The following is a 14,889-nucleotide window of genomic DNA, read 5'->3' on the forward strand; positions in this document are numbered from 1 at the left end:
GCCTCCCATCATTCAGAACCAATTAGTTACCAGATACCCTGCCTCTTACCCTGTGCCCTCCCCACTTTCCCCGGGAACTGGTGCCCTCCCTCTCTCCTTTCCCAGATGGGGACCTCCTTGAACGGTCCTGGATTGTCCTTCAAGAATTCACTGGCCTTCTGAGTGGGAATCAGTGGTACCTAGCCTCACCCCTCTTCCTGTGACCTTTCCCGTTCTCTAGACTTCCTCCCCATTTTCACCGAGGGAGATGGTATGGATCTTAATGGTTGGGACTTGGTGATTTTCTTCGAGGCTGGGGGTCGAGGACCCCACACAGCAGCAGACCTGCAAAAAGCTTTTACTTCTCACCCTGGCTGTGGTACAGGCAGATTGGTCCTTCGGCATTGTAATCCTTGCCGATCCCTGGTGCATGGAAGAGAAAAACTTCCATTCACAGACTCCGTCTGTCTTGGAGATCTTGTAGAAAGTCTCTCCCGAGCCCACGGGGATCCGAACCATGTCTCTCTGCTGTCCTTCCACAGCCTGGCTGGGCGGGTGCAGGGTGTAACCCAGGGCATGCTTTGAAGACTGCCGTCTTCGGAGGCACTGGATTCTCAGCACATTCTGAAAGGCTTTCTTGAACTCCTGACTGGAGCATGGGTATATGATGGGGTTGATGCAGCTGTTTAGGTAGCCAAGCCAAAATACTATTTTGAAAACGGTTTCCGAGGGCTTGAAATCAGGGAAGAAGGAACCTGAAAGAGAACGGAAAGGATTACACAGATGATTGGCAGGTCAAGGGGCCAATCAGTTAAAACCACAAACCAATACACATCTTTTTCTACTTTTAAAAAGTTTCAAAAGCTTCCCAATGTACGCAAGTGTCTCATATTTGCTGGTAACCCCTTTGTTATGATTTCAAAGACCATTTCAGACCACTAGGGTTGTACCAGCTCCCTCTCTCAGTGATAGAAAATCATGTGTTGGTTTCCTCAAGCCTTAGAGAGCACAGCATCCCATTTTTGGTAGAGTCTAGACATACGGTTTCGCCTGAGTTATAAAATAAGGTAGGAGTACATTCAAACCCACATCCACATTAAAATGTGATTACCCTTGCTGAGCCGGTGGCTCAGGCCTTTCATCCCAGTACTTGGGAGGCAGAGGCAGGTGGATCTCTGTGAGTTCAAGACCAGCCTGGTCTATAGAGTGAGTTCCGGGGCAGCCAGGACTGTCACACAGAGAGAAAAAACTGTGATTACCTGATCCTATCCTCTGTGAACAGAAGGACCAGCCCAGCACCCCTTATTTTTCCACCCCAGGCATTTATTAGCTCCCTGAAAAGGCATTGTATGGTTTTCAGTACCCCCAAATGTTCTTCATTCCTTTCTGAGGGGTTTGTAAGAATAGCTTCACAGTACTTTCTGCCTTCCCCCGTTTCACTCCTGAGCTGCTCTCCTTTCTTCCCTTGCTACCAGTAACAGTTTGATGTCCACTTAGGTGAGTAGTTTTTGGGGAAGTCTTATGACACCCGCGGGCTTCCGTTTTTCCTTCTGAACAAAGCAGGATGTTGAGTAAAAGTTTTTCTCATGGCCCCACACCGCCTTTATCCTTTATTCTTCTTCTGCTGATGACCTTTATTATTATTTTAATCTATCATTTGAGAGGCTGGCACATGAATATAACATGTTTTGATCAAAACCACTCTTACATCCTCCCCTCCAACTTCTCCCACAACTCACTTCTTTTCCCTCCCAGTTTCATGTACTCCTCCTAGAACTCAGTGAGCCCACTCAGTGCCGCAGGAGCAGTCCAGCAGGGGATGCATTCCTGAAGAAACCCAATACTCTGCCTCCTCCAGCAACCATGGCGGCTGGAAGGTCCTCAGGTGAGGGTGGGATCTCATGGGCCGCCTTCTCTATCCATGCGGGAAGACCATGGCCTTGATTTTTTTTTTTATCTTTTTTTTCTCTCTGAGCTGCAGACCCATCAGAGTTTGGGACACACGGCAAGCATGCTGGATGCCCCAGCCAACAGCATCCTGAGCTCAGAGACACAACTTACATACCATGGAAGTCAAAACACACAGAAGGGTGCAGCAGGTGATGGGAGCATTTATCACCAAAGCACAAATCTTGTCAAGTTCAACATGTCTCAAAGCAATCACAGACACACATGAACTGACAGGTGTTTACTTTGGAAAACCATACAGCTGAGGAAGTTTTATTCTTAAGGTTCCAAGTTTTCAGCAATGTCTCATTATTAAATCAAAGTCTAGAGTCATCAATTATCTGTCTTGAGTCAGGCAGTGCGCTTAACTTTTTGCATATAATTTAACTATTATTAGTAATATTGTGAGTGGTTTGACTTCTGGACTGGGGAGATGACTCAGTCAGCAAAGTGTTTGCCTTGCAAGCATGAAGACCTGACTTTGGTGCCCTGAACTCATATTTAAAAAAATACAGATGTGGAGGCATATACTTATCCCAGCCCTAAAGAGGTGGAGACAGGTGGATCCTTGAAGCCTTCTGGTCAACCAGCCTAGCCTGTTTATTGGGTTCTAGCCAGGGAGACAACTTGTTTTCCACTCCCGCACACCCAACGTGGATAGTGCCTAAGAAACAAGACCCGAGGTTGATTCCTGACATTCATACTCGTGCACATACACATGCAAGCATGTGTGCATCTATATGCATCCACACACACATTTGTGTGTATAAACACATGCTCCCATGCCAAATTACATACTTAATATTAATGTTCCTATTTTGCCAACAAACAAATTTTGAATGAGGTCGAGTAACTCAACCAAGGACACTCAGGTAGTCTCCGGCAGCGCTAAGACTTGGCACTAGACGGTCTAATTTCAGGGACTCTCAGAATCTCCTAGACTAATACCTTGGAAAGAAGACGGCATAGATGAAGAGTGAGATGGGTAGTCGGGGAAGGCTGAATGAGTCAAGCTTTTCCAACTTCACGTAGGAGCAGAGAAAGTCTATGCTAACCAGATGACTGGCTTTGTGCAAATATGGTCAATTCTAGGGAAAAATTCATTTTGCATTCCAATGACTATATATTGTTCCATATTTCTCTCTCATGGTGACAGCAATGTGATTAAGGCAAGCCATTTTACAAACCTCGGCCTTTTCCTGGGCGAAATGACTGAAGGCAAGCAGAGATGAGCGGGGCATAGCAAAATCCACCTCATCTGGAGATTTCATTACTACAAATCAGCTAGACAGGGGGAGGTATTTTCCTTATTTGAAGAATTTTTTTAGCCAACAGCAGCAACCACGCAACCCATCTGCCCTCTGAACATGAAGCTATTAAAGTGATTTGAGAGCCCCAGTCCCCTCAAGGATGCTATTTCTGTTTAGAGTCCAGGTTTGCATTCGTAATTCTTTTTTTTTTTTTTTTTGGTTTTCGAGACAGGGTTTCTCTGTAGCTTTTTTAGAGCCTGTCCTGGAACTAGCTCTTGTAGACCAGGCTGGCCTCGAACTCACAGAGATCCGCCTGCCTCTGCCTCCCGAGTGCTGGGATTAAAGGCGTGCGCCACCACCGCCCGGCTTGCATTCGTAATTCTTACTCGTCCCTTTTACTCCTCAATTTCTGAGCCTCTGTGTTCCCCCCAACCCCACTTCCTTAACCTCGGGTCTAGCTGACCCATGGGTTAAGATCCTGTGCTCTCTTCCTGGGGTCTCTATGCTGTGTCCACGGCGTCGGCAGGAGACGCGGTTCTTATTTCTACACCCACCACTCAGCACATCCCATTTGGTTTTCCTGCAGCTGAGATGCAAAGCAAGAAAAGGATTTAGTTAAAAACCAGCACATTAAGATTTGGATGTAAGACAGTGTCCAGCCTTAATTCTTCAGGAGTATTTTCTTTTTAATCCAAGAACATCTCTGGATATTGACTGTTCAGTGAGTGGGAGATACTTCCGGGCCAAAGACCTTTCCATAAACAGCGCGCTCGGTTTATTCCATTAATTGCGTACTAGTACCAGGATGTGTCTAAGCTTAGTACGTCCTTGCCCACTCTTAATCCGATGACTCCCCTAGAGGCCTATGGCTGGATCTCCTTCCTTGCACAGAGCATTGGTCTCACTTTAGACGGGATGCATGAGAATCTCTCTGAGTAGCTGCTGATGGATTGCGCTCAGGGGAAGGATTCAGAATAGTGCCTCTACCAGCAACTTCCCACTGGATGAGAAAAGATATAGCAAGGGGCTGTGTTCTCCTTTGATTATTAACCATATCCTCAGCTCTCCTTCTTCACTTCATTTTCCTGCCTTAGGAAGAGAGCCCGGAGGGGGCATTAGGCTTGGAAAAGAATTACCATCATATCCCCCAGTTCCTAGCATCATTCCTCACCCCACTATCTCCTCCCTTGCCCTTACCACACAGACCTAGTCCTTTTTGAACTCCCTGAACTTCTCTCCCTAAACTCAGACCCCCTTCTCCCAGGTTCCTGGTGATGCTTTTGAGAGTGTGAACACAGATGGAGGATGCTGTCCCTGGTCCTCCATCTATCAGGAGCACCAGAGTAGAACCAGTCATGTTGAGGACGTGTGATGGTTAATACTGCTTGTCAGTATTAACAGGATCGAGAATCATCATGGGGACAAATAGCTGGTCATGTCTGCCAGAGATTTTCTAAGTTAAGCCAACTTGGTTGGGAAGACCCACTTTGCAAGGTGGGTGGCGCCATTGCATGGGTTGGGATCTTGGACCGGACGAAAAGGGAGCTGAGAACTAATGTTCATCCTTCTGTGTTTCCTGGGTGTGGATGCTGTGTGACTATCTGTTTCATACTCCTGCTACCATGACTTACCCACCATGATAGACCCTATCTCCTTAAACCACGAGCTTACGACTTACCCACCATGATAGACCGTATCCCCTTAAACCATGAGCTTACCACTTACCCACCATGATAGACCGTATCCTCTTAAACCACGAGCTTATGACTTATCCACCATGACAGATGGCATCCTCTTAAACCACGAGCAAAACCCTTTCTTCTTTAAGTTGTTCTTGCCTAGTCTTCTGTCTCAGCAACAGACAGGCAGCTAATACAAAACGGCTTTCTCTGACCCAGACAGTAGGCTATGCACCCCCACTCTACCAGGAACTCTTTTGTGATCACCCACATAGTTCCAGACTCCGGCACAATGCCCTGGAAGGCCAAGTGCCATCCCTGCTAAGTGACTGACCTGGTTGACAATGGCTGCAGCTCACTGAATGGCTGAGTGTTTCTGTTTTTTCCCATGCTGTGGCTACCCTGTGGCTTGGGGCTTTTATTTCTAATCACCATAGCACCTTGCTTTTCTTCTTGAGCCACCTGTTTTCTGTTGTCTCCACTCTCTGTGCACATTCTTTTCAATGCTCTGGTGTTTTCTGGGTTGGCATTTCTCTCTAGTTTCTCCCCCATTCTGTAGCATTTGTCAAGCGCCCTGTGTTTCTTGCCACTTGCTGTAGGAAGAACAAGTCTTCTGAAACCCTCAGGCGAGAAACTCCTGCTCCTTTTCTCACCCTTGCTGTGTTTTATCCCCCAGTGACCTCTGTCCCGACTTTGCCACCAGGGATCCAACAGCAATCAGCTTAGCTGCTGGAACGTCTTGCCCTATAGGCCAGGACACCTTTCACATGTGAATTTGTCTAATTTCTTTCTTTTATTTTTAAAAAGATGTATGTATTATGTATCTATTTATTTATTTTATGTATGCAAGTGGTCTGTCTGCATGTATGACTTTATGCCAGAAGAGGGCATCAGCTCCCACTAGAGACAGTTGGGAGCCACCATGTGGGTGCTGGGAATTGAACTCAGGACCTCTGAAAGAGCAGTCAGTGCTCTTAACCTGAGCCACCTCTCCAGCCACCTAATTTAATTCTGAGATTTTAGAAAATTTTCAGGTATTTGGAGCTTCTTCTTTAAAAATTATTTTATTATTCATTCATTTTTCAGTGTGTGTGTGTGTGTGTGTGTGTGTGTGTGTGTGTGTGTGTGTGAAACCATGTTGCAACATGCTTCAAAGGTCAGAGGAAAAACTTTCCAAGACATATTTTTTCCCCTTCTGACTTGTTGAAGCAGGATTTATTTTATTATTATTATTATTATTATTATTATTATTATTATCATTAATTTTGCCCCTGTTCTGTGTACTTCAAGCCAACTAACCTGTAGATTTTGAATTTTGGCCAGTTTGTTTCCACCTCCCCTCTCACTGTAGGAGTGCTAGGGTTATAGATGTGTACCACTACAACTGGCAAAGGGTGGGATCCAGGGATTGAACTTGTTTGTCAGAGGTTTATAGTGAGTACTTTTGCCTGCTGAGCCATCTCCTTGACTTGGGACAATTGAATGTTCATCCACTATTAGTTGCTGCAGGTTTTGGGACTCTTTTCCAACAAAAATATTGTGACCACCTTAACACCAGCTGGCTAGAGACACCGAGAGCAGGTGCTCAGGGCCAAATGCCAATGACAACAATCTTCTCACCTTTAGAGAGTAAGAATCCTCCCACTGTGGAAGCTTCTAGATCTCAAGGAGAAACAGACACTGGTGAATTAAAACGAAGCCTCCTAATGTTACATCTGAAGTCTTCACCATCAGCAACATCTGACTTCTTGTTGTTGACCCAGGTCTCCATTGGAGCCTTGGTAACGAGACACTAAAAGGCTTGGCTGTTACAGTTTTGCTTCAGCTATGAGGTGACACAACCCTTTTTTCTCAGTGCTCTCAGGAGAAGATCAGCCAGCATTGATCCCCTTACCCAAGTTTGCCCCACAGCACTACTGTTTACTCCCAAACTCAGGGAGAGCAGAAATGGAGGTCCTCATGCCTCAATTCCAACCCAGCAGTGGTCCTTAGGAGGCTCCCTTTTCTAGCTCAACTACTTCTTCCTGGATCGGGGGGGCTGAGTATGGGAGCAGAAAGCTGTTAGCCTCCCAGCCTGTGTGCTTCTTGTCACCTATCTGAAAGCTTGAGATCCTGGAGGTAACTTTAAGAGACCCTAAGTTGGGATGAGTCCCAGGTAATTGCTGCCATAGACTTTCTAGGCTTCAAGGACTGGCAGGACTCTAGAGACAGCAGCCTCCCTGTGTCTTGTAGAGATCAAGACAATTAAGCTGAACAGGCCAGAGACTTCCCTAAATTGGATGACTCTTCTGTCACTGGGTCAAGACTAGACCCAGATCCTTTTCCATTTTACCCATGCTGACTCCCAACCTTCATATACTGTTTTAGTTATCCAATGATGGCATGGGTACTGTTAAAGGCAATTCAGGCAGCTTCTGTTGTATGGCACATATAATAAGGAAGCATGAGCTAGTTGGTATAACTGATATCTACATTATTTCAAAAATTAGGATGTACTGTTCAGAAAGCTTCCCAGAACATCCTTATTATTGTATTTTGAAAATTAGAGTTTAAATGACTTTAGATTTAAAATAAAAGGCCGACTCTAAGGAAAGGAGAATCTGATGTTATGTGACCACGGGAGAAAATTACCCTTAATTGTTGATTATTGTCTAACCAATGGTCTCAGTAGTAGGCCTGGTCCATATCCAATGAACATAGAAGAGAAACAATTGGCCAGTTTGCCATGCCAAAGAGCTCCAGTGCCAAGTAACATTCAGGCCAAACAAGTTGGCACCTTAATACCAGGGAGAAAATTGCCTCATCCACTCAAGTCCCAGAGAAATGTGGTATTCATAAGAAATGTCTTCTTATGACAGCGTAAGAAGAGACTCAAATTTCTTAGTCTCTTGGGGTCTACCAGATGACCTGTGTTGGACTCCTTGTTTGGCGGTGTCACAGTGACCTGACTGAGTTCCTCCTGGGCTTCATTCAGGCCACAGTTAGAGAGTTCTCAATTACCAGAAATCTTCAGAGTATCCACATGGAGTGGCGGCCAGGGAATCACTAGGAATGCTGCCTGGGTTAGCCTATAGAGGAGCCCTAGGTTCACAACTCAAGACCTATAGGCAAATTCCCTGTGAACCTCAATTCAAGTCTTTGTATATACAGTTTACATTTTCCTGGGAAAAGCCTTTAGTTTCTATTAGCATCTTATAGTGGTCTGTGGTGATGGTGATGGCTAAGCCTGGAGAGCTAGTGAGGACCAGTTGGGCCTTTGCCTCCTCCAACCTGTGTCCTAAGACAGTGCCCAGCTTATAATCAGGGCTAGCAGATGTGACTTGAGGGCCTTTCTGGAAGTATCTCTCCCGTCTATCTGGAAACTGCTTGGTTCTCATCATATGCTTGAATGTAGACATGTGACTCTTCCCTTGAGAGAGTAAGAATATTGGATCTTTGCTGGACTTTCTGGCAGAAGGTGAGAAAGCATGGAGTCATGGGAGGGCAAGTCAAAGTGAGTGAAAGGGCAAGCTTGGATCCCCTGGGTGTCTGCCCAGTGCAGGGTGGGATGCCTATGGATTCCCCCAAGAGATGCAGCCACCATCACTCTCAGATTAGGAAGGGCAAGAAGCCATCACATTGTAGATGAAAGGCACTTTATAGCCTTCTCTGGTTATCCAAACACAGCTCTGCAGAACCAGAGATTTCCCCCAAATACATCCAAATTGCCCAAACCAGAGTGCTTCAAAAGTCCTATCTCCCTAGTCAAGAATGCCCAGAGCATTACTCCTCTCCTTCAAAAAGGGAAGCATCTGCTGAATGACATGGGTCACACACCATCTTTCTGTTGCTCATAAGACTGGGTCCAAGATCATCAAATAACATGCTGTCATTCAAGATCTTTCATCAAGACCCTGCTCTCTCTCTATACAAGCTTCTCTTCCATTACTTTATTTGCTTAACAAATACTTCTCCGGGTCAGGCAGTGCAGTGGGGACTGAAGAGGGGGTGGTCAGGAGCAGGCACATAGTTCCTGCCTGTGGAATTCAGAATCTACACACATACCCAGTCAATGCCTGTGCAATGACCTGAGGGTTTTCAATGCAAAGCCTTCTTGTCACGGTAGACTCCTGTCTCTTCGCTGATCCACTGAGGCCACTACTGCCACTACTGCCACTCAGAGACTCTCCTTCTCAGTGATCTGTCTCCTATAGATACTTAAAAATAAATCTATTCAAATTCCTTTTGTTTGTTTTTAATACTCTGGTCAAAGTTCGACTCATCTATAAACTCAGTCTAACCTGCTTCTTCCCCTTTACACTATTTCACAGATGTTAGTTTTTTCTCTAGCAACTACTTCTATTTTCCGTGATTTATTTATTTATTTATTTGTTTTCCCTAAACCAGAGGACAGAGCATTTCATTTTCAGCTTTGCTGTTGTACTCCCAACACTGGCAACAGTTTTTAGGATATGTAGGTTCCTGCCAACACAGCGGGATGGTGTCCTTTACCTTTTTATGACTCTAGTCTTTTTAAAGATGCATGCTACTTGTGACCCTTCGTTTCTGTCTTGGTGATGGGCATAGCGCTCAATGAATGTTTGTGGAGTCCATGGATGGCCTCTGTTGATGGAAGAAAATTGTATTTTGAATAAAATTCCTGCTTCATTAACTCACAGCTATAAATACACTGTTAGAAAGAGAGAGATCTTAACTCAATTCCAAAACTCTATCTTCCTGATCCTCTAGATGCTCATATTTACATGAAAAAAAGAACATTCTCCAAGCAATTTTATATGGCTAAGTTGCAGGCACTTCATAAAATTATTACTTCCAGTACTTATAAAAACATTTTATAGGGTCTTGAAGGAAGAGCTAAAGTCTGTAACTCAGCTGTGATAGCCATCATCTCTACCCATATTTGTGGATGTGAGTCCGGAGCCAAACACCATCAATCCAAAGCTGTGACATAAATAACCAAAATCGGTCTTCCTAGGGGGAAATGTGGGACTTTTTCAGGACTGTGCACCTTTGCATTGAGTTGAAAGGTGCAGTGAAGTCCGAGTTCTAGTTTTCTACAGTAAGGTCTTGGGTGAGCCAGTAGATGTTGGGGTAGTAAGAAGTGAACAGGGGAGCTCACGAAAGGGCTTTGGTTCTGGGTGCTGTTTAATGCTTTCTGGAAATTTTCCCTCCTTGGAAACTATGTACTATGTACTCTTGATGGTTACCGGTCCCCATAGGCATGCCCACTAATTCTAGAGCCACCTCCAGCAGTATGTAGGAATCTGGATAACTACTTGTTTTCCATTCCTGGTTCCTACATGTCAACCTCCCTCTGCTGCCAACAACAGCCCAAGATGAGCCATGGATGGGGTTGTCTGGTTCCCTTCTTCTTCTCTCAGGTCATAGAGAAAACTAGCCTGGGCTCATGTTGTACTAACTACCATAGTCCCTGATCTCTACTGGGTTTGGGTATTTTAACTGTCAGAGTAGATACAGCCAAGAGTATTAACAGCTCATTTAAAATGTACAGGATGTCTTTTAGAATCTATAATATGGCTTCTGAGCACAGTGAGGCTAGGCAGTTTTACTATAAGGGATTTCAGCAATAAATTTTTAAAACAGTAATAGTGTGTTGATGACAGGCATCAATGTAAATGAGAATTGGTTATGAACTGTCTTTCCTCATAAATTTTGCAACATTTAGGTATTTCCACTTTGCTTGAAGGAGCCATTTTTTTTTTCATTCTTCAAATTTAATGAAGTCTTCTGCAGTCTCTCCTGGGAACTGTGGTCCTTCCAGGGAGAAGACTAAGCTTGGGGTAGCTCAGTGACTTCTCCACTTTGAGTTTCTTCTTTCACCCAAGACTCTCAGATCCTCTTCCCTAGATTCCATCTGAATCCCAAGCCCCTGTTTCCAGTGCACAAACATCAGACCTTCCTCCTGATGCTCACAAACTCGTTCATCCTTAATAACCAAATCTAACTCATTGTCTCCCATGGAACCTACTCTTCCTTCTTGCTCCACATGCAGGCAAGGGCAACCTTTTCCCTCAGTTGCTCAAGCCAAAATCCTGTTGGCATCTTCAGCCACCCACTCTCCTAACTCCTCCATGACAGCTAAGCGATGGGTCCTGACCACAGAGCTTTCAATGTCCTGCCACTTCCCATCTTCATTCAGGTCACCATCTCCTTTTGCTAGGACCCTGTGCCAGTTCTCCAACTGGCTTCCTGTTGTTGGTCTTACCCCTTCTGTGATGGCTATTCTTGATTGTTAAATTTGACTACATCTGGAATTAACTAAAACCCAAAAAATGAAGGGGCACTCCTGGGAGAAATTTAATTTGAAGTGGGAAGATGCACTTCTAATCTGAATCTTTGAGACTGGAATACGTACCTTTAATATGAATCTTGAGGTGGGAAAACCCACCTCTAATCTGGGCCATGCTTTCCATAAAGACATGGAAGAAGGAAGCTTTTGCTCTTTGCTTGCTTGCTCTCTCTTCCTTAGCAACTGCATTCCTTCACTGGCATTAGACCCCAGTCTTCAGGATTCTGGCGTATACTGAAGACCAGGTAAGACACCCATTGTCTACAACAACTACTGGATTCTTGGACATTCTGATCATAGGTAGCCATTGGATTAGCTGGACCATAGCCTGTAAGCAATCCCAATAAATCATATATACATTCTATTACACTTAAGAACCCTGACTTATATACCTTCCAAGCTATTTTCACACTATAGCCTGAGAAATTCAGAGAAAGAGCGAGAGAAAACCAATCCTGATTATATCCCTCCCTTGATTAATTAAGTTCAGTGACCCTTCCCTGGTGAGGTGCAGATATTAGGAGACTGAACAGTAACTTGGTTTGGTAACAAGTTAGTTACATATTTTTTTCTAATGCCCACCCAAGTATCTCACAAGTATCCAAGAAGAAATAGGGAATTGAATCTACAGGATTTGAGTACAAGTGTGCTTGTTAAGTCAATGGAGCGATATAGTGTCTTTCATTCACTATGGCTGATGTAAGGCTAGACGGGATGATGTATACAGTGGCTGATGTGCTTACTTCTAGACTAAAAGTGTGTTTTCTAGGCAGTAACATATGCACTAAAAGTCTTCTTAAAACCAAAGAAAAGAAACCATGCAGAATTTCCAGTGGCTCCACCAGAAGTTTTGACAATGCCTCAGAAAGTTTGATAAAGCTCAGAAGACAGGAGACAGAAATGAAGATTCATGGGTAAAGTGGTAAAGACGAATCTAAGCCAGGAAGCATGGCATTCAAGGCTGTTTGAAAGACTTAATCTTGGAGCCAGAGAGATGACACAATGGTTAAGAGCCCTTAGGGCTCTTCTGGCTGAGGACCCAGATTCTAATCCTTTCACCTACATCAGGCAGCTCACAATCACCTATAACTCTAGGCCCAAAGGATCTAGTATCCCCTTTTGGCCTCCGTGTGTGCCTGCATACATGTGGTATACATACAGACAAGCAGGCACACACACACACACACACACACACAAATAGAAATAAGTAAAAATTTAAGAAGAATGATCCAATCCTGGGTGCCGGGTGTCATATTTATTTATTTATTTATTTATTTATTTATTATTTATTATACAACATTCTGCCTCCATGTATGCCCGCCCGCCAGAAGACGGCGCCAGATCTCATTACAGATGGTTGTGAGCTACCATGTGGTTGCTGGGAATTGAACTCAGGACCTTTGGAAGAGCAGGCGGTGCTCTTAACCACTGAGCCATCTTTCCAGCCCCTGGGTGTCATTTTTTTCTGTTATCAAGGGCAGCCATGTTTGTCACGGAAGGTTGTTCTCCAATGTTGTGGTTCCTGCCTGACATGCCATCTGATACCCATTCCCACTAGGGGATTGCTTGAAATCACATGACCAGAATCTTACTCTTTATAGAGCATCTTGCTGAAAAAAAGAGAGGAGGACATGAAGTTGGGAGGAAGGCATTAGGGGGAGCTGGAGAGCCTGGAGGGCAGTGATGATGATGGGTAGACATGATAAAAATACATAGTATAAATGCATGACATTTTCAAAGAAAAAAATAAAAAATTTAAAATATAAATTAACAATCCATGAGAGCATAGCCCCTGCTAAGCTGATCATTCTACAATGGAAGGCTACATATTCAAGAATATTTTGGCAGCACAAATTGATTTTGAAGGGTTAAAAACAAAGGTCACGACGTTGGGTAGGTAAGGGAGGGGTGGATTTGAGAAGGGTTAAGGAGAGGGTGGTAAATATCATAAAAATGTGTTTTATGAAACTCGCAAAGAACTAATAAAAATAAATTAATGACATAAAAACACTCCTTTGGGAGACTCTTAACCCTGAAACCTCAGAACTTCTTGAGAAGCAAACAGTACTGAGGGAAAGCAAACTAATTGTTTTGAATGTCTTGCTTTCTTTTAATATTGTAACAAATTGTCCACTGGACTACTTTTAAATGTCCATATGAAAGAATATGGGTATCTTGTTTGCTACAATAAGTTACTTAGTTTGATTTACTTGCTTTTGAGAGAGGGTAGAGCGGAAATGGTTCAAGATTTTACAGATTTTCTTCACAGATAAATATATTCATCTAAGTAATACTGAAATTATTTACTCTCACTGCCTGCAAACCCTTATGGCGTGAAGAGTCAAGTTGACTTGGCTACAAATAGGCAACGATGTGACCATCCAGCTAAGTAGGACCCAGGTGAGGTGCTTTAATTTTCAAATTCCTGGTTTATATATAATGCTTCCTGTTACTTAGTATACTAAAACTTTCACTTGCTGTGGTAGAAATTCCTCTAATTAGTTGGAATCGCCCAGGAACTCTACTTGAGGAACCATGGGCACTTTTGCGATGAATATCTTTAGCTGGCATCTAACCATCAAGTATGTGGTCTGTCCTTTTTGTTTGAGCTCACGGCTTTGTGCACATTTCTACTTAGATGCCCTAGGACCCTGAATGGTGGCTAAGTCCAAAGTGAAACACGCGGCTCTTCTTATCTTCCAGGGCTTCTCCCTTGTAAGTAATAGACAGCAACGGGCTCATTTATCATAAAAAGTCGGGCAGAGTGATGATTGATCTTGGTCTTCAACTTGACTAGATTTTTTTTTTTTTTTTTGGTTTTTCGAGACAGGGTTTCTCTGTAGCTTTGGAGCCTGTCCTGGAACTAGCTCTTGTAGACCAGGCTGGTCTCGAACTCACAGAGATCCGCCTGCCTCTGCCTCCCGAGTGCTGGGATTAAAGGCGTGCACCACCACCGCCCGGCAACTTGACTAGATTTTGAAGTGCCTGAGAGATGGGTAAGTCACATCTTCACTTATGCCTGTGAGGATGTTTCTAGAGATTAGTTAAAAAGGAAAGACCTGCCCTGAGTGTGGGCGGAACAGCCGAGAGCTGGGGGTCCAGACGGAGTAAGAGAAGAGAGAGAAGGCTAGTTAGCCCTCTTTCTTGGATGCTGTTAGTGAACACTCTGTCTCTTCCTGACAAGATGGACTAACACCCCTAAAAATCTGAGCCAAAGCAAATCTTCCTCTGTTGAGATTGTTTATCTCGGGTCTTTGTCACAAGAATGGAAAGGGCCACAGAACCAATTCTGCCATCATCCTCTGCTCATCCCCAGTAGATGACAAGCTTAACACTGCCCAAGTACTCAACATCCATCCATTATCTAAGCCAAGTCCTAACGCCTGTCACCTGCAAAAGCCTTCTCATAGGACTTCTGCGTGTTTTTAATCACAGTCCCCTTTCCCAGGGATCATTTTTAAAAATTGTAATTCTAAATTGGTACATCTCTGCTAATTTGCCATAAATATCTTCTTGGACTTTGAGGTGAAATCTAGACTCCTTTAACATGGTTTAGCAGGACACATGATCTTCTGTTGTTTCTCTCTCTTTCCAAGGTTGCTCTGACCTTGCTCTGGCCACTGATTCATAGAATTCTTCTTTTCCTTAGGACCTCCTGTTAGGATACTATATGGAACATTCTCTGCATCTCCATCTCCTTTGTGATGTAAGCCCTTATTTGCTG

The 14,889-nt window shown here is 44.0% G+C and overlaps 1 protein-coding gene across 1 annotated transcript in view; it reads right to left on the bottom strand.

Annotated features, from left to right (window-relative positions):
- Positions 1-216: 216 nt before the first annotated feature.
- Positions 217-14,889, bottom strand: part of Adra1a (adrenoceptor alpha 1A) — an 84,050-nt gene continuing 69,377 nt past the window's right edge. Inside the window, 1 exon segment of the mRNA XM_038310391.1 lies at positions 217-734. Within this exon segment, the coding sequence (XP_038166319.1) occupies positions 217-734 (518 nt within the window).

The sequence above is a fragment of the Arvicola amphibius genome, chromosome 13 (assembly GCF_903992535.2).
Source record: "Arvicola amphibius chromosome 13, mArvAmp1.2, whole genome shotgun sequence".
Lineage (NCBI taxonomy): Eukaryota > Metazoa > Chordata > Mammalia > Rodentia > Cricetidae > Arvicola > Arvicola amphibius.